The 18,126-nt window shown below is 38.1% G+C and overlaps 3 protein-coding genes across 4 annotated transcripts; 1 reads left to right on the top strand and 2 right to left on the bottom strand.

The window, feature by feature from the left end:
- Positions 1–296: 296 nt before the first annotated feature.
- Positions 297–8,325, bottom strand: spata7 (spermatogenesis associated 7). 2 transcript variants are annotated; one of them, XM_014468527.2, is made up of 12 exons: positions 8,131–8,325; positions 7,579–7,641; positions 7,161–7,250; positions 6,749–6,796; positions 5,859–5,962; positions 5,295–5,734; positions 4,503–4,548; positions 3,813–3,931; positions 3,663–3,713; positions 3,426–3,503; positions 1,627–1,684; positions 297–1,538 (listed from the first exon to the last, which is right to left on the bottom strand). In XM_014468527.2, the coding sequence occupies exons 1-12, from the start codon at positions 8,171–8,173 to the stop codon at positions 927–929; spliced, it is 1,752 nt and encodes a 583-aa protein (XP_014324013.1). In that variant the 5' UTR covers positions 8,174–8,325; the 3' UTR covers positions 297–926. The 2 variants fall into 2 exon arrangements, with proteins under 2 accessions (XP_014324013.1, XP_023208053.1); XM_023352285.1 differs by lacking the exon at positions 7,579–7,641 and having other exon boundaries at positions 7,161–7,236.
- Positions 8,326–8,714: 389 nt separating this feature from the next.
- pnn (pinin, desmosome associated protein) lies at positions 8,715–14,037 on the top strand. The gene is made up of 9 exons (XM_005798372.2): positions 8,715–8,861; positions 9,278–9,355; positions 9,987–10,058; positions 10,962–11,037; positions 11,164–11,258; positions 11,345–11,420; positions 11,595–11,750; positions 11,857–11,995; positions 12,460–14,037. The coding sequence occupies exons 1-9, from the start codon at positions 8,749–8,751 to the stop codon at positions 13,656–13,658; spliced, it is 2,004 nt and encodes a 667-aa protein (XP_005798429.1). The 5' UTR covers positions 8,715–8,748; the 3' UTR covers positions 13,659–14,037.
- Positions 14,038–14,695: 658 nt separating this feature from the next.
- On the bottom strand, positions 14,696–17,595 carry gemin2 (gem nuclear organelle associated protein 2). Its single transcript, XM_005798314.3, has 10 exons — positions 17,351–17,595; positions 17,141–17,225; positions 16,433–16,522; positions 16,237–16,296; positions 16,014–16,133; positions 15,698–15,742; positions 15,553–15,621; positions 15,283–15,393; positions 15,120–15,178; positions 14,696–15,003 (listed from the first exon to the last, which is right to left on the bottom strand). The coding sequence occupies exons 1-10, from the start codon at positions 17,470–17,472 to the stop codon at positions 14,964–14,966; spliced, it is 801 nt and encodes a 266-aa protein (XP_005798371.1). The 5' UTR covers positions 17,473–17,595; the 3' UTR covers positions 14,696–14,963.
- Positions 17,596–18,126: the final 531 nt, after the last annotated feature.

Here is an 18,126-nt window from a genome sequence, read left to right as displayed (position 1 = left end):
AACCTATGTGGGTGTTAATATTTTATTTGAAAACTTTATTCAAATTCGTTGTAGTCCCTTAGCGGCGGAGGAATATGCGGGGCTTTTCAGTGGCATGACATCAGACAGCTGGAATGCTGAGCGGTGAAAATGCCAGAAACCGGACAGCTGTCACGAACTGCTGTCCGCGGACATGTTTGTTTACCTTTTGCATAGACTCGCAGTTCACCCAGTGACTTTAATCACACACATGATGCTGTCCAGAGTTTTATTTGTTTGCTAAATTTCCCAAGACGCGATTATTAACTCTTCGGGTTATACGAGCGTTTTAAGACACAGACGAAAACTTACAAAACTCAAGAAGAAACAATTTATTGCAAACAGAAGACACTTTCTGGTGAAGCTCATAAAAGCTACATATCAAAAGCATAAAAAGGCAAACTTAACAAACGTATAGCCTGTTGCATTTTATTAATACATAGTTAAAACAAGTGCATATGCCACAGCTGCACATGGGCTTACGCATGAGTGGGCAATGCAAATAAACTAACGGGGCTTTTTTCTGGCAGATACCATTTCTAAGTTTTCACATAAAAAGTTTTTTTTTTTGTGAAACTATTTATTTCACACATCTAAGCTTCAGAAATCTGCATATTATTTTTTTTAAATAACACTGATAATATCTTAACTACAGTTATGGTCAAGTACAACCCCAGTTTAAAGATTTCTCAAAAACAGGAACATTTTCATTGAACTTTAAAAGAAAACAAATCATTAAAAAGACTAAAACACAAATGAAACACCTTCTTAATGTGCCTTGTAAGACATAACCAGTGCTAAATGACTTTCACAAATCTTCAAGAATACCCTTTGTTAGTTCAGTCTGAAACAACATCATCTGAGAACCGAATATAAAAACCGCATTCAATCCCTGAGTACAGCACAGCTCAGAAGTCATCATCACTGACATCTTCATGTTGGTTTGTGTTTGTCTCCTCAGCAGCTACTACGTTTTCAGAGTCTGTTTTGCTAGACATATGCAACGACTCTGACAAAATGTTTCCCAGATCCTCTGCCTCCTTAGACAGCTTATCACTTTGGTTCACATCACTGCTCGTAGTGGTGTGCTCACAGTTTTCATTCTGGACATTCATTTCAGTGATATCTGTCTGAAGAAAGTCCTCTTGACTGTCTTGACTACTGTCTATAAGATCACCACTACAAAACTTTAAGCCAACACCTTCTTCATCATTCTCTTTCTTCTCATCCTCTGCCCTTGTTTTGGTTGAAGAAGCAGTTCTTACAGGAGAGCATGGGCGTGTAGAAACCCACGGAAGATCGTCATAATCTGACAAATCAGGATGATTAATTTGTAAGGCATGAGTAATGACGTCATCGTCTTCTTTAGTCTCTACTGGCTTAGGCCCAAATTTAAAATGTGAAAATACAGAATCAAGTAAAGCTTTCCCATGTTTCAGAGGGACTTTAGTTGAAGTGGATATGTCGAATGGTTCCTCAAACTCATTATTCAACACTTCCAGAAGATGGCGCATTTTACCCTGAAAAAATAAGCATAGGAGGATCTTCTTAAGCAGTAAACAATACTTATTTAACATATTTGACATATTATTTAAGCTATACAGTTACCTCATCAAGCCGATGCAGATTCATTTCAATATGTTGATTCATCACCCGATTGAGCATCCTTTCAAAAACATAAATATATTAAACTCTACATATTCTATCAAACTGATAGCTGTTCAATTTAACAATCACCAATCAATAAAATGAGACTTCTATATCCATCCATCTATCATCCAGGATGAAAAATCCATCCCATATTCATACATGGTTTACAAAACTTTTTCTTTCTCAAATAAAATACTGTGCATTTGTTTTCAGTCCTTTTTACTGTAATACCCCAAAATGAAGTCCAGTTCAACCATGTTGCCATGTTCAAGTTTTCTTGGAAGTCAGAACTCTTTAGTTGAGAGTGTAAGTTTAAAAAAACAGGGTTTTGCTTTGGTGCTAACCACTGTTAGCAATACAAACCAAAAACATATTTCTCTCAGTTTTAAGCTTTGAAACACAAAAGGAGCATCTTTCCACTGGTTAAATTGGAACATTAAACTTAGAGAACATATTTCGCAAACCCATACTAGGTCATAAATTCAGGTTTGCTTAGCATTATGACTCCCCCCCCCAAAAATTCCAACTTCAGGGAGTTTTCTTGAGTTTTTTCTGGCTGAGATTTTGGAAAATTCAACTTCCCAGAACAAAGAGAATACACCATTATTTAATCTCAGTACAAATCCAGCCAATCCAAATCCAAATTGGGTAACACTTTATTTGACAGGGTGTGCATAAAACTGACATGACACTGTCATAAACATAACATGACATCTGTCATGAAGATGAAGGAGGTTTTATGAATGTCTATAACTGTTGTCAGAAAACACCAAAAGGTTCAGGGATAATTATATGTAGTGGTTTAAAGGAAGTTTAGGTTTCAAGAAGATTTCCCAAACCTTTAGCGTCTCACAGAGAACTGTTTAATTCATCAACAGGAAATGGAAAGGTTTTGGCACAGCTGCAAACCACAAAAACATATTGCCACCTCTAATGACAGGCCAGGCTTGGTGAACATTAAACAGAGAAGTAGCCAAGAGGGTCACAGTAACTATGGAGATCCAGAGATCCAAGGCTTGGGTAGAGGAATCCATTCACAGAACAGTTATTATTAATGCATTTCCCAAATCTGACATTTATGGATGAGCAGCAACGAGAAAGTAATTCTTTTATTAGACCGTTTGCAGTTTGTCACATGCCATGTAGGGAAGAAGATGCTCCAGTCAGATGGAACCAAAACTGAACTTTTTGCCCAACATGTAAAACACAATGTCATCCCTTAAAAGCAACATCCCCACATTGAAGCAGGACTTGGTCCTAAACCAAGAGATATTCGGAGATAAAATAGGAGCAGCTCAAATCAAATAATTTCTATGTATTACTACAGTTCAGTCAAAGTTTATACTTAAACTTACTTAAGTTTATACTAAACTTTATACTTAAAGTTAAAATCTTTAACAGGTCTTGAAAATTGTGTTTACAGATGTTCTTTATTCCATCTAAATACAGACAACAGACTTCTAGCTCTAATTGCAGTAATAGATGGTTCAACAAAGTATTAACTCAAAGGGGCTGAACAGAAATGCATGCCATGCTTTCCTAATCTCTATTAGAACAAATTTTGAAAACCATGCGTCCCTTTCCTTCCACTTCACAATTCTTTCCCTTTTGTGTTTATTTTGTGCTTTGTGTCCATCATATACAACCCCAATGAAATACTTAGTGATTGTAATGGGACAAAATCTAATAAAGGTCAAGGGTATTAAATACATTTTCAAGGAAATATATATTTGTGGCAAAGACAATTAAAAAGAAACCTGTCAGAGATGTGGCCCCTGGACAGGATGTCCTCAGTCACAGAAGAAATGAATTCAAGGTACAGCAATTCTTCTTCTCTGTTGCCAAACAAATAGAAACATTTTAATTAAAGGTGTTGATTTTCTTTACAGTTTGTATTTTGGTAAAGTATTATTATTTGGCCACGCTTGGAAATTGTGTGTAAATATTCTTTTTTTGTCAAAACCTCGTCTGTTTGGACACCAAGGGGAACTTACTCGGCCAAAATACGGCTTCTAATAGGGGACTTTCCAACTTCTGGAGAGAACCTGCAAAAGCAGGACACAAGTATACTTGAACTTTTTGTCAACTTATCTAGATAACATCTAAAACAAATGCTACATGTCTAACCTACTGCATTGTTTCACCTGGATGAGGAGTCAAAGAAAGAATTGTCCCTGCTTTTCATTTTATGCTCATGTTGTAATGGTGGTAAGTAAGAACCAGTGACCTCATCTTCAGACCATTCGTGCTCTGTGGAATATTCCTGTAAAACAAGGCAGAACAGGAAATGAAAACAGGCAAGATTTCATTATAACTCATCTCTGTTGTGGAAAGTATTTATCCTAACGGTTTCTGCTTTGTTTTTCTCTGATATTTCACCACAAGACATTGTTGAGAAACGCAGCCAGCACAGATTTTGCATGACCCACTCAACAAGAGGGTGATAAAGGGGAAAAAAACACATTAAGAACAGAATCATTAGCAATAGCATTGGTTCATGAATTCATTTTCGATAAATCATAAAAGTTACTTTTAAGAAAAAGGATTTTTAAAAAGATTTCATAGCCCTTAAACACAAATAAACAAAGGAGTTAAGTTGAGGACATTATTTACTGGACGGTGTCACACACCCCTGTCCTCAGGTGCTGGAGTCCTGCAACGGACTGGAATCAAATTAATCAGGTTATAAGCAGGACTCTGAAGAACCTGATCCCATGCTAAAAGGTATGTCATCTATTGGACGCAGGAGTGTAGGACCAGAGAGCCACCTAAACTTTGTATTGCACTGACCCTCAAGGACAAATTTCTCTTCAATATCAAATATTTAAACTTACCTGGGACGGGCCATCAGGTTTTTCAGTGTATTCCTTGTGGTCTGAGCTGCATAAAAAGAAAAAAAACAATTATACAGATGGTAAGACAAAAAATTACATCTATAGAAAAACTGTATAAATACCCAATGAGCCTTTTTCATATTTTATACAACTTCAACCACAAACGTTAATATATTTGACTATTTTTTTGTGCTAACACTATGAGAGGCATAATTGAGAAGTTCACAATACGTTTTACCCATTATTTTTTATGTAAGAACACAGTCACTGTCTGATTGCTTGGAGAGCTTTTCTGAACATCAGTTTTCAAACAATGCCAGATTATGAGTAGGATTTAGATCTAATTTTACATCTCCTTTGTCCTTATGATGTTGTTTATTGACAAAGGTTTTCCTAGAAACCTTGAAGACCTTCAGAAACCAGCTATATTTATTAAATTACACACAGACAGACTAGTAACAATTAGATGACTTCCTAAGGCAATTGCACGCAAAGGATTGAATTTAGGGGTGAAAAGGTCAATTGCTTGTCAGATTGACATGCAATCTGACAAGTGCATGTCACACTTGTCAGATTTTTTTATTGCGTTTTTTTTAACACTATGTATAATTTTTCTTCCACTTCATAATTATGCACCATATTGGGTTAGTCTACTGCAATAAAACCTACAAAAACACATTAAAGTTTGTTGTTCTAATGTTACAAAATGTGAAAAAGTTTAATAATTTTCAAAGCACTGTATTTAAGTCACTATTAGATTACTTAAGAAATTATTTTCTTCATTTAAAGTACCTTTGACCAACTGTCTCTCCACCTAACAGTTTTGAGTTGCTGTCATCCTGAGACGATTTAATCTGTGGTCCTCTGTAGTAGCGATATCTTGACAGGTATGAACTCTTATCTGACTTCAGGGTCTTGGGAGTAAATGGTTTCTTTTGGGTAAAGTGCTGGGAATGTTTTTCGAGCAAGTCTCCACTGTACGTCTTCTTTACAGGATCCTGGAAGGTGTTGTAGCAAACCTGATCTCTTGAAGCTACCAGCGAACATGTGGACTGCTTTCTTTGAAAAGTTGTGTCAGGGCTTCGGTATCTTCTCTCTGATGACGGGCGCGCATAATGGGAATTGACTGAACAGGATGGGTAAACAATGTCCTTGGCATTGACGGAGCTGTTTAATCTCGGGGTGGAGGCGACGATGGAGCTTCTTGAGAAGTGGTAGGGGTTCTCATCATACTGCTCAGATAAATGAAAGATGCGTTTTATCAAGAGTTGAGGAAGGAAGCAAGTTTAAAGTCATACAATATTGTTTTGCAAAGCACCAACAACCAAATGAACAGAGTAAAATGTAATCTCATACTTGCGCTGAGAAGCAGGACGTTCTGCTATTCCTATGTGAAGAAGAGAAAGCTGAAGAAGGACGATCATCTTTCTTCTGCTGTTGCTTTCTGATCTGATCATTGTCTGTAAACAAGTGTGAAGACCATTAAAAAAAACCTCAACACAAACTAATTTAGACCTCTCACAATCATCAATGGACCATTGTAAATGTAAAACTAAGTTGTAATCATGTTTTAGGTATTGTTTGGAAAAACTTTAAATCAATCCAAAGACAGGAGAAGAAAACTTTGTGTAGGTATGAATCAATCAAGGAGGACACTGTCCTAAAAATGTCCTGGCTTAGCTTTAAGTCAACTTGTAGATGCCCAATTAGTTTTGCAGGAACAACACTGGCAGCCCTCTATACTTTTATGTTTTTATCTCCAAAATAAATGTCAAGTTTTTGATTAAGCACAGAAAATTATAGTTTTACAGATCACTTTGGGCCCGTTTTAATAACCTCAAAACCCAAAGAAGCTAAACTGCTAAAGGATTATATTGATTCTTTCATGGGTCAATTTTGTTTACTGAATAATAATTTATTAAACGTTCCTGATCTATGCAACGTTTTTCTCTACAGAAACATGTGTAGTTTTAACAAGTTCCCACCAGAGGGCAAGAAAAAATATATAGCTGCTTAGTATTACTGAGTAATTTAATGTCATTTGAGATTTTTATATTTAACTTCAAGGTCTATATAGTGTTAGCATGAAATGTCTACTTATAAGTGATGCATTAAAAACATCAATAAATGCTACTATTCGAGGCATTCTAATGTAGTTTTAAAATTTTGCTAAAGAAAAGGAAAACAATATAATTTATGATCAGTTTTTTTTTTATTGAAACACAGTTTAATAATTGGGTACTTACACTTCACACTTTGCATCAAGCTTTTGGGTGCAGAGGTATCAATAGTAGCTGCAAAAGAAAGACAAAAACATAATAATTATTACAGTGAAACCTAATTAGAGTTAAATATGCTAAGATCTGTTTTTGTAATGATAAGTGGTAAAAAGAAAGTTCCTGTAAACTGAGGTCAAATCATCATAACTTCCCCACCATGCGTTTCCTGATATGCTGTGTTATGTTTTTTGCCAACTTTGGTGTGATGTATTATGAGTAAACATCTCCAAATATTTTCAGAGGTCCCATGGTTTTTAAATCATACTGCCATGTAGAGGTGGTTATACTAGGTCGTAATCAGGTCATCATCAAGTAATCAAGTGTGTTAGCAGTCTGCTACTTCACCTTTTATTGAACATATATCTAAAATGTAGCTCACCTTTAGCTGAGTAAATCTTTTTATAATGGGACAACATGTGATCTTTAACGATGGACTGAGCCGCTTTGCTGGAGGACTGAGGACAGAAAGCTAAAAAAAAAAAAACAGAAAAAAAATGTAATGAATAGAAATGATTTCTAAACATTTATCATGTAAAATGTCATTCTTCTATGGGTTACATTTTCAAGATTCCCAATTTGTTTGAACCAGTTCCTAAAGTTGAAAATGAATTTAAGTCACATATTTCTAGGTGGCCAGGATTCAAATGTGAACAACATTACAAGGAAAAAAGGAATGAACATACTAATAATTTCTTATCCAAACCTATAAAAATCATTAAAATCAGATTCCAGGTAGATAAATTATAAAACTAATCTATAGATAATTGCTGTTCCTTAGTGGGTTTACCAGTACTTACGGATGTTTTTTATTTTCTGCCTTCTCACTCCAGAGCTGCCCTCTAGTCCAGATGATACACTCCCTTAAACATACACAAATGTTAAACTGGACAGCTGCATACAGTAAAAATTACCAGATGGTGCATAGCAGGCACATGTAAATATTTGTATGCTTTCTGTATGACAAGATAAAGGAGGAAATCAATCATTTCTATATATACCAGAAAAGAAGTATCTAAATATAATTATTTTATTTTTATGGGCATTTATGAGCAGATAATGTAAAAAAATTAATGAACTATATGCAAATAATATCAAAACGTAAGTTAAGGAAAATACTATGTACTTAAAACTGTATTTCAATATATTCAGCAAAGTCATTCAACATATGTTTTTGAAATTAATTGAAACACAGCATTATAAATAAGACGTATTCGTCCTCATTTGGTAAATAATATGTCCAAGGCAGAACCAATAAAATTATTTCAGTTTGTTTTTCTAAAGTCTTCAGAAGAATTACTTGAGGAGCCTAAAATGCTATGAAGAGCTAGCCAATGCTAATAATTTCACACCTGTCCTCGACTCCATTGAAACGTTAAGTTCAAGGTATCCCATTTTCTTCAGATATATTCAAAAGGAATGGCGGCAGGGGTCGGGTATATCCAGAAGCCTCTGGTTGTTCAAATGCGAACATGTTTACGGGCCAAAATGATGTACTAACTAACTAGCTTCAACAAACACTGAGCGAAGCTTTACTGTCGCCATGCTGGTTGCTAAGATGGGCTACGTAATTACGCCAGTATACGTAAGAGGGGGCTGAACCAAGCGGGAGGCATTATCGTTACGGTTTTACCACAGATCCAAATGATTCTGTTCAAAATCCGTGCTTTTATCCCTTATTTCCCAAAGATATGAGTTAACCTTTAATTGTCGATTCAGTCGCATATAGAATGCAATAAATAAATCCGCATAGTAAAAAGTTAATCTAAACGTGTTAGTGTAGATCAGAGGCAATTTAAAATGCATGAACAGCGCCATCTGAGGTCACATACTCCAAGGAGAACAAAAATCGAGGTTTTGTTTAAGCAGCAGGCGGCGACAGAGAGCAAGATCCAGTTTATAGAGATGAAGAAGACACTCTAGCGAAACTAAAGACACGCACACGTGATTCGCGCTAACTGGAGAGCAAGATGGCGGTGGCTGTGCGGAGCTTGCAGGACCAGCTCGAAAAAGCCAAAGAAAACTTGAAAAATGTGGAGGATAATATTCGTAAACTGACCGGGCGGGACCCTAATGAATCACGGTAAGCGAATAATAAACACAGTGAACATTTTTATTCGATAAACGTTTGTTATTGAAGCTATTAACCTTCCTTGAATGTGCGCTAACTTAGTTAGCAGGAGGTGGCCAGCCTGCAGGCACACACACCACCTCCCTGTTGTTTCGACATGCCCATTTAAACTGTTCTGTTAATTATATATTTAAAGTAAAAAGCAGTTTACACAGTAAGTTTTTATTATCTTAAATCTACAAGAGCGGAGTTGCTGGTCGGCAGCAGCCGATCGTCAGAATATCACCTCCTTTTTTTTTATAGCGCAAATTTGCTTTACTTCTGGTGTAGGGCCGAAGCAGCTCCCAAAACAATGAATCTTCTCCTTTAGCTGGTGCTAGTTTGCAGAGTCAATTCCTTGTTGACTATTTTAATTTCTATGTTTACAGACCGGGTCAGCTGCGTCGGCTCAGTGGCCCCATGGTAGGCCTGGGAGGAGGTAGAGGCAGAGGAATCAATCTCCTCAGGTAATAACGGAGGGAGGGGAGGGGGCAGATTTAAAAATAATTCAAAATGACTGACGGGGTAGAAACAAGACATTTTAAATTAAACTTGCCTCATCTATACAGCCCAACTATGAAAGAAGAAAAAGAAAGGTTTAAATAAAAACTAATGAATTAGTACAAAAAGAGCAATAGATTGTGAAAACCTGTAGGTAGGTTTGTTGGCAACATTTACAAACTAGATGTATGTCAAACCAAATTATTTAATCTGAAAGAGCGTTATTGTCGTCTGACTTTAAACAGTTAATCCACCCCAGAGGGCAAAACATTAGTGTAAGAAGTACATTCTCATTTAGCACATTGCTCACCCTATATATGCATTTTGATATTTCTGTTGCTCAGGTTGGCATTAAACAGTGTTTCTGAAGATGAACGTAATCAGCTTGACGTAATTTGGGCCCAAACTCTCAAAAGACTGTTCTAAGTGGGTTGAATCCTAACATTTACACATGGAAGGGTGACCATAAAGAATAAGCCTTTAGTGATTTTCTAGTGGTGAAAAATGTTTGTAGAATAACACAACAGTAGTGGTTATTTAAAAAAAAAAAACATAAGCTCCTGTTTGTTATTCCTAATATTTTGCGATGTTTTTCAGACGCAGTCTCTCAGATATGGGAAGCAGCGGGCCCCCTGCCAAGCAAAGGGACATCGAAGGAGCTCTGCTGAGGTGAGAACTTCATGGCTTAATGTGTTTTCAGCTGAGATCCTCCCCGCTTGCAGTGTTAGGAAAGGAGCTGGGACCCCCACATGGTCTATAAAAGCATAGAATTTAATTCAAGCTATCTAAAAGTTATCAATCAACATTTTTTTAAATAAATTTGACTCGAAGTTTGGCCATTTGTTTATGCTTACATCATCCGTCCCTCTGGTAGTTTGTTTGCCCATTATTTTCACTTATCCCTCTCATTCGAGTTAGATATTTTACCCTGCCCTTTTTTGCTGGAGATTCTATTTTTATGAACTGACCATTGCATTCATGTCAAATATTTTTATAAATACCCCAAAAGTGAGCTCACAATGTACTGAAACTTTACTGGTTTAAATCTTAAAAGTATCAGAAAAGATGATAAAAAAAGTTTTGTTTTTTTTTGCTTAGCTATTTATCTAAACAGAGATCAAAAGTTCTCTGAAGCAGTTTGACCCTTCCTCTCGCTAATGGTTATGTTTAGTTAGTAAACAGAAGTATGTGATGTCAAGGTTTGCATGAATATGCTTTCCGGGATGGGGAGGGCTATGACCTTTTTGTTCTCAAACTCCTTTTTGTTTTTACTCACATAAATGTAATGTACATTTTTATGAATCTGACCTCAGCAATGAGACAACTTTTTATACACCATCGGTTGTGACTGAACCGACTTAGTTTGCACTATGTTGCAGAGTTGCTTTTCTAATTAATGGTAGATTTCAACTGCTGTGATGAGGATGTATGCCTTTTTGCATCACCCTTTTTTCACATATTCTACTGTCTTAGACACAACTTAATTTATGGACATGTGCAGATTTTTGGTATTTATTTTGTGTGAATCCTGGCTGCAGATCTGTTTAGCTGTATTTGTTTATTTTTGTGCAGGCTGGCAGGTGATCAGAGGGCCAGGAGAGACGTGCGTCATGACAGTGACGCCGAGGACGATGACGATGTCAAAAAAGTAAAATGCAACATTTGCTGAGCTTTATTATAACTTTACTGGATAAATACATCTGTACTGTCTTTATTCCTTTTTTTTTTTTTTAAAGACTTATATATTGTTTTTTTTTTCCTCCCTAATCATTAGCCGGCGTTGCAGTCATCTGTAGTAGCTACCTCCAAGGAGAGAACACGCCGAGACCTCATTCAGGATCAAACCATGGATGAAAAGGGGAAACAGAGGTAAGCCAACACAAGCATAATATATAATCAAATATATATATATATATATATATAAACAAAATTTATTGTTTTGATCTAAATGTCAGGAATCGGCGCATGTTTGGCCTGCTGATGGGGACACTGCAGAAATTCAAGCAAGAATCGAACGTCTCATCTGAGAAGGTGCGCAACTATTATTATTATTATTATCATGGTTGTTTTAGATCAAATAAACTATTGTTGAGCTGCGAGTCTAATTTGATAATAATACACCCAAAGCAAGTATAGAACTGGATGATTCTTGTTGCATTAGTTGTTCCTTTCCTGGTAACTCATTACCATTTGTTTGGATCACAGCTAAAGCGACGTTCAGAGATAGAGCAGAAGCTCGAGGTTCAAGCTGAGGCTGAGAGGAAAAAAGTAGAGAATGAAAAGCGAGAACTGTTCGAGGAGAGAAGAGCCAAGCAGACAGAGCTGAGACTGCTGGAACAGAAAGTAGAATTGGCTCAGCTGGTAAGAAAATGTTATCACAGTTTTATTGATACAGATGTACCAGTATAAAAACCTTGAGATGCAGTAATTACTGCTCTATAACTATGCATCTTACCTCCAACTATAGCAAGAGGAGTGGAACAGCCACAATAATCACCTGGTGAAATACATTCGCACCAAAACCAAGCCTCATATCTTCTACCGGCCTGGAAAAATGTGCTCCGCAACTCAGAAACTCCTCGAAGAATCCACCAAGAAACTCAATGGTCAGTGTTCGACTTTTTAAATTGTGTTTATGTGGACATCGGCGTTACGACTAATGGGACAGTTTGCAGCCTGCCTTTTAGAGCATTTTGTTTTCTTGGGTTTCTTGAAAAAGATCTCTGACAACATGTTGTATAGGAACACAGTCTTAGGTGGCCACTGATGCCGTGTAATAATTAAGATATGATTAGGGATTAGTTGTTTTTTTTTCACCCCTGAGAGCAGTACACAGTAGCCATCTTAGATTTTTCCAAAATAAAGTAAAATTTAATGTTTCATGATGTTTAAACTTTATTCATAAGGTGTGGCGGCATGCTGTGATCATTTGCATGTACAGGAAGCCCTGAGGTTTATAAGTTGATGCTCTTTTTCTTTGTGGTGGCGATAAATACTTCTAACAACATTTCAGAAATCCCAAGTTCTTTCTTTAAATAACGCTGACCTATAAAATTTTGTGTCCGTGCAGCTGTGTTTGAGGAAAGGCGTGAGGCATTTGCCGAACATTTGAGCAAGATGGAGTCGCGTCCCCGGCGCCAGCCGAACCGCGACCAGGATGGCAGCTCAGCCTCAAGGATGGACCGCCCGGCGGAGGGTAAGCCAGCAGGTCAGGTAGAGAAGCAGAGAGGTAAAAGGGGGGAATCCAGGAGGGAGGAAGACGAGGATGAGGATGAGGACGAGGAGGAGGAAAGGGAGAAGGAGATAGGAGGGGGTGATGCTGAGGAGGGGGAGAAAGAGGAGTTGGTTAAAATAGAAGAGGTGGAGGAGGAAGTGATGGAGGTGAGAGAGGAGGGAAGCAAGGAGGAGGCAGGAGAGGAGCAGAAGGAGAAGAGTGAGAAGGCAGCAAGTCCAGAGTCAGAGGAGATGGAGGTAGAGAAGGAAGACAAGGGTAAGGAGGTAGAGGTAGAAACAGACAGGAAGCAGGAGTCCACAGAAATCCAAGAAGAAAAGACTCCAGATGTTCAGAGCTGTGAAGCAGCTGTAAGCAGCCTAGAGGTCCCAGACTCCAGCGACGAGCCCCCACAGAGCCTCGCTGCGGGAGAACCAGCAGCACAGTCACCCGTGACGGAGACCGCCTCTCCAAGTCAAGAACCCCAAACGGCCTCTGCTGCCCTCGCTCAGGATCCAACCAGTCCCACACAGGACAACATGGCTACAGAGTCCAGCGTCCAGGACTCCACAACGGAAAACCAGACAGAGGAGAGAAAATCAAAGGAGGACGAAGAGGAGGGCCCACAAAAGCTGCCTGATTCTAAGGAGGTTGATGCCCCTGCAAAGGAGGAAGGGGAGGAACAAGGCAGAGGGAGAAAGAAGGAGAAAGACGCAAAGAAACATCGCAGTCGTAGCAACAGCTCCTCCTCTTCCTCGTCTGGATCCTCCTCCAGCGGTAGCTCTTCCTCATCCTCCGGATCCAGCCGATCCTCGTCATCGTCTTCGTCCTCATCGTCCTCGACGTCCAGCAGCCGCAGCCGAGACGGCGGCAAGCGAAAGAGGAGGCCGTCCGATAGAGGCAGAGACAAGAAGAAGGAGGAAAGAAGTCGACAGAAGTCAGGAGGGAGAGACTCGGCGGAGAGGAGGAAGAGAAGGAGCGAGGAGAAGAAGGGCAGGCCGTCCCGGAGCGATAGGGAGCATAAAAATAGAGGAGACAGGAAGGACAAGAGACGCTGATGTGATCTTCTGTATAACCAGAATGGTGAATAAATCTTCAGCTGTTTTCTTTGACATGGTGGCGGTTTTTAAACACATTTGTCCTTTTTAAATCACCAGTTTCTTTTCTTGACAAAAATGTTTTAAAATAGATGGATTTCTTACAGTCCAGATTGTCAGTAGCCAGTTTAAAATTTGTGGAAAACTGCTTATTTCTGTTCTTTGTTTTCCTCTGGTTGAGTGCTGTTCTCACTGCAAGTGTGGGAACGATTCAAAGAGAAAATGTTCCTTCTGCGTCCTTTTAAATCAAATGTGATTTATCCTACTACGTTGATTCTTAAACCTTTTTGTTTTTCTACTACAAGATCTGCTTAGAATAAAGCTGAGATAAAAGCAGGAATATCTTGGGTTTGTTTTTATTCTGGGTGTATTTCTACATTACTTTTGTTGTTTCAGTCTGATTAAAATTCAATTTCCACTCTTGTCCCTTGACAATTTTCACATTTTGTTACAATACAACCTAAAATTTAAAGCAGTGTGTATTTTTGAAGAGGAGTTAATTTGATAATTGGGTTCAAGGGTTTTCACAAATATAAGGCTGGAAAGTGTGGTGTACATTTATATTTAGTCCTCTTTACTTTTGTGCCCCTTAGTAAAACTTAGTACAATAAACTATCTTCTGAAATCATAAATTAAGTGAATATTTTACCATTCTCAGTACAACTACCTCTTTTTCTTAAGTAAATTTTAGTATTCAGTGATAGAAAGCTAACATGTAGCAAATCCAAAAGTAACTTATATGTTTATGTCAGTGTTACAATGTTGGTGTATAGTAAGTCTTTAGTAAAGTAAGAGGCTGTCGTCGTACTTTGAAGCTGTTTTCTCCTAAGTTTCCTTGGTGTAAACCTACCAGAGCAGCTCTGATTTGCCACTCCAAGGACAGAGTAAACTTTGCAACCCTGTCAGTTGTGCATCAGCATTGAAGATGATTCTGTGCTTCCCAGACCTTGTAATTTGTAAATGATCCTGGCTGATAATGTTCACACAAGACATTTTCCTATAAACCATTTATTTGATGCACACAAAAAACATATTTTACATAATCTTTCACTGGATGACATCTTCAGTTGCAAAAATGTGGTCATGGAAATGGATTTCTTTTTTTTATAAAAATCAGTCAAGCCCTTTTGGGGTTGCTTTTGGCTTTCCTGTCGATGCTCTGGTGGGATATTGTGTGAAAATGCTCATCCATTTCCACATGCAGCCTTGAGAACAAAATATGTCCCAATGTGCTGATATCAGTCAGTTTACAGTTCAGCTTCCCGTTTACTCTGGCTGGTCTGCAAGATCAACCTGTTCAAAGTATCTGCAGATGAAAAAAAAGAGAGCTCATAACACAAAGGGAAAAATGGATTCTATTTGTAATTGTAAAAATGTTTGCAGTCACAAAAATGTCACTATAGTAGGTATTTTTGAAGTCACCTTGCAACAAGACAGATGAGCAGGTTGAGTGCAGGCAAGTTCTCATCCTCCTGACTATTCTGTTAAAACAAGCAATGAGGAGGTTGAAGATTTCAAGAAAATTAAAGACAGAAGGAAAAAAAAAAAACAGACAAATTAGGCGGTGACTAGCTAGGAAGCCTACCATTGTGCTACGGAGCTGGGCACATCTCCTGGCCAGCTGCCGGATGGAGGAGTGGGCTTCAGGCAGCAGCGGCTTCTCCAAGCAGGCCAGAAGAGAGTACAACCAACGACCCTGTTGAAGAGTTAGGAAGCAGACGCTGGGCTATAATTCTTAATAATTTTGAAAAAATTAGCCAGTCAGCCTGGTCAGAACTGGATATTGCAATGTAATGTCACATGCCTGCTATTTTCCTGCTTAGGAACCTTGGAGTAAATAAATAGCCAAACTCACCAGCTGTGGAACAAATTCTCTCTCTTCAAACCAGCTGATAAGGATGTCCAGCAGCATCAGCACCGTGGACTGCAGAGACACAGAGCCTGGAGATGAAACTAAATAGAGTTCAACTGTCAGAATCTGTGGCGAGCACTGAACTTACCTGATTGAATCTGCTGACGATGCTTAGCAGTGGAGGAAACCCCACCTGAATGCAAACAAATAATTAGCCCCACATTCTCATTAAACAATTAAGCATTTTTTCTGATGTGGAGCCAAAATAAAAATGTTTTTTCCAAACCTAAATATTATTAAATCTTTCTCAAATGTAAGCAGGTTTAAAGTCTTTACTATAGTCTCCATGGCTAAAAGTAATTCCCACTTTCCCAAACTCAGATTTTTCAGGGTTGTCTACTTCCAGACTTCTTTTGGCTGCTAAGGAAATCTGAATCTTACAGATAATGTAGAAGTTTTATAACCTTGCTGTAGTCCAGTGCTGGCTCTTGGTCTGCCTCTGTTAGTCCGGATGATGAAGAACCCAGGTAAGTCTTCTCTCCTAAACAAAACCTCTGCCAGCCCTTTTCGTCTGTCAGCTTTGGCTGTGAAAAAACAAATATTTCAAGGCTTTTAAAGCTGACTCTGTGATCAACAACTCAAATACACAATGGCATCTTAGCCTACCGGTGTTGTAAGACATCTTACCATCTGTACATTGTCATCTAGAATGTGATGACTCCAGTGTGTCCTGTTCTTAGTGATGCTCTAAACAAAGTGTGAAACGCACAAGAATTATGCTTGAACGTCCGTCTTTGACAATAAATCACTTATTTAAATGTGTTGAGATAGCCATTTATGATTAGGAATTAATAACAGTGTGCAAGGAAGAGTTTCTGCATACCTGCCTGACGTCTGAAAAGTTACTGACTTGGTGTTGCTGCCAACTGAGGCTGGGGCAGAAGCCTACAGGAGCAGCAAGGCACCCTGCTACCTACAACACACCACACACGTTCCTTCTGTTACTTTAGATCTTAAAATACCTTGTAGAAGTGCTCATACCCTTTGACCTTTTCCGTCTCTCATCATGTTAAAAGCATAGTCTTTAACATTGGGATTTTGGTTGATAGACAAAAACAAAGGAGTGCATTAATATATAGTGGGGGAAAAAAAGAGACAACCCATCCATTATAGGCTGAAAAAGACTTCAGACTGAGGCAGAGGTTTGCCTTCCACCAGCACAATGACCTCAACTGTACAGCCAGAGCCATAATATTTCCAAGCTTAGAAATGTTTCTGATTACAAAGCTGAAGCAATATTTGAGAATTAATGTTCACAGATATTCCCCAGTCTGAGTTGGCCTTAGTGGTTTTGCAAAGAACAACAGATTTAAAGCAGCTTATAAAATCCCAACAAAATAGACAACGTGACAAAATAGTGAAAGGTTCAAGAGGTGTGAAAACTTGTGGAATACAGTACAAAAGGGAGAAGAATCACATTTGTCTTCATACTTTTCTTTGCTACAGGTAAAGCTTCCTAATTAGAATGCATTATTAACATAATTAACCAATTCTTCAATAAATCTGAGCAGTACTGTGTACATTCACTCACAGAAGCATTGACTGTTTGCTTCTTTTTCAGTTTCTTTGGGTCGATTTGAGCAACCACCACATCAGGACACAGCGATGCCTCCAGCCTTAAAAACAAGGGAATAAACACATGAAACAAGGGCAGCAGTTGCGTTGAGTTTGCGGGGAGAACCCTAAAGTGTAAACAAAGGCCAGGGTGGACTGGATTAAAAGTGAACTGAGCTAAACCTACTGGACCTGTCGCAGATATTCTCGGGGGTTCCGTGGCGGTCCACTGAGGTCCAGGTCCTCGGTTCCTTCTCCACAATCCACCGGCAACAGCCTCGGCATTAACTCTTCCACGTCCGACTTCATTTTCTAACAATCACTGACCAAAACAGCAGCTAAAAGCAAAACAGTTACACTTTAATTTGCATCGTTTCTTTGAATACTAGGCGCCATCTTGTTTGTTGAGACGCGGGATGATGAGGTCGCTATTGTGCGCTAGATGTGTTACCGTGGTAACAAGCGCCTTTCTTTCGCCGTGAAATTCAGTTTTTCTTTCTTTTTTTGTGATTATTGCATTTATTGTTTAGTTTGCTTTAGTTTCATAAATTTTTTTTTTTTTTTCAAATCTGTAAAATAGAACAAATATAATTGTTTTGTTTTACATAGCAGAATAGCTGTAGGGAAAATCTTAGTTTAAAATATTCCACAAGCACAATTATAGAATGTGGATCATTTTAAATGGAACTTGTAAGAATCTCCCGTTTTAAAGAAGATTGTGGAAGAAATTATTTTCTCCATTTAAGTTTAAATGCCCTGGTTGATCTACTTTTATATCACACATGTTTCAACATTTAATTTCCCTTTGGGCTCGTTAAAGTACTTTTGAATTTGAATGTTATTCAGCCAGTTGTTAATATCTAACATAAGAAGTTTTATTCCTATATATAAACTTAATTATAATAGAATTTTACATAGAGAGACATTCGGAAAGTAATGTAAATTACTGCTAGTGGCTATATC

The sequence above is a fragment of the Xiphophorus maculatus genome, chromosome 19, assembly GCF_002775205.1.
Source record: "Xiphophorus maculatus strain JP 163 A chromosome 19, X_maculatus-5.0-male, whole genome shotgun sequence".
NCBI lineage: Eukaryota > Metazoa > Chordata > Actinopteri > Cyprinodontiformes > Poeciliidae > Xiphophorus > Xiphophorus maculatus.
The sequence above is the reverse complement of the archived record's forward strand: the minus strand, read 5'-3'. Positions and strand labels throughout refer to the sequence as shown.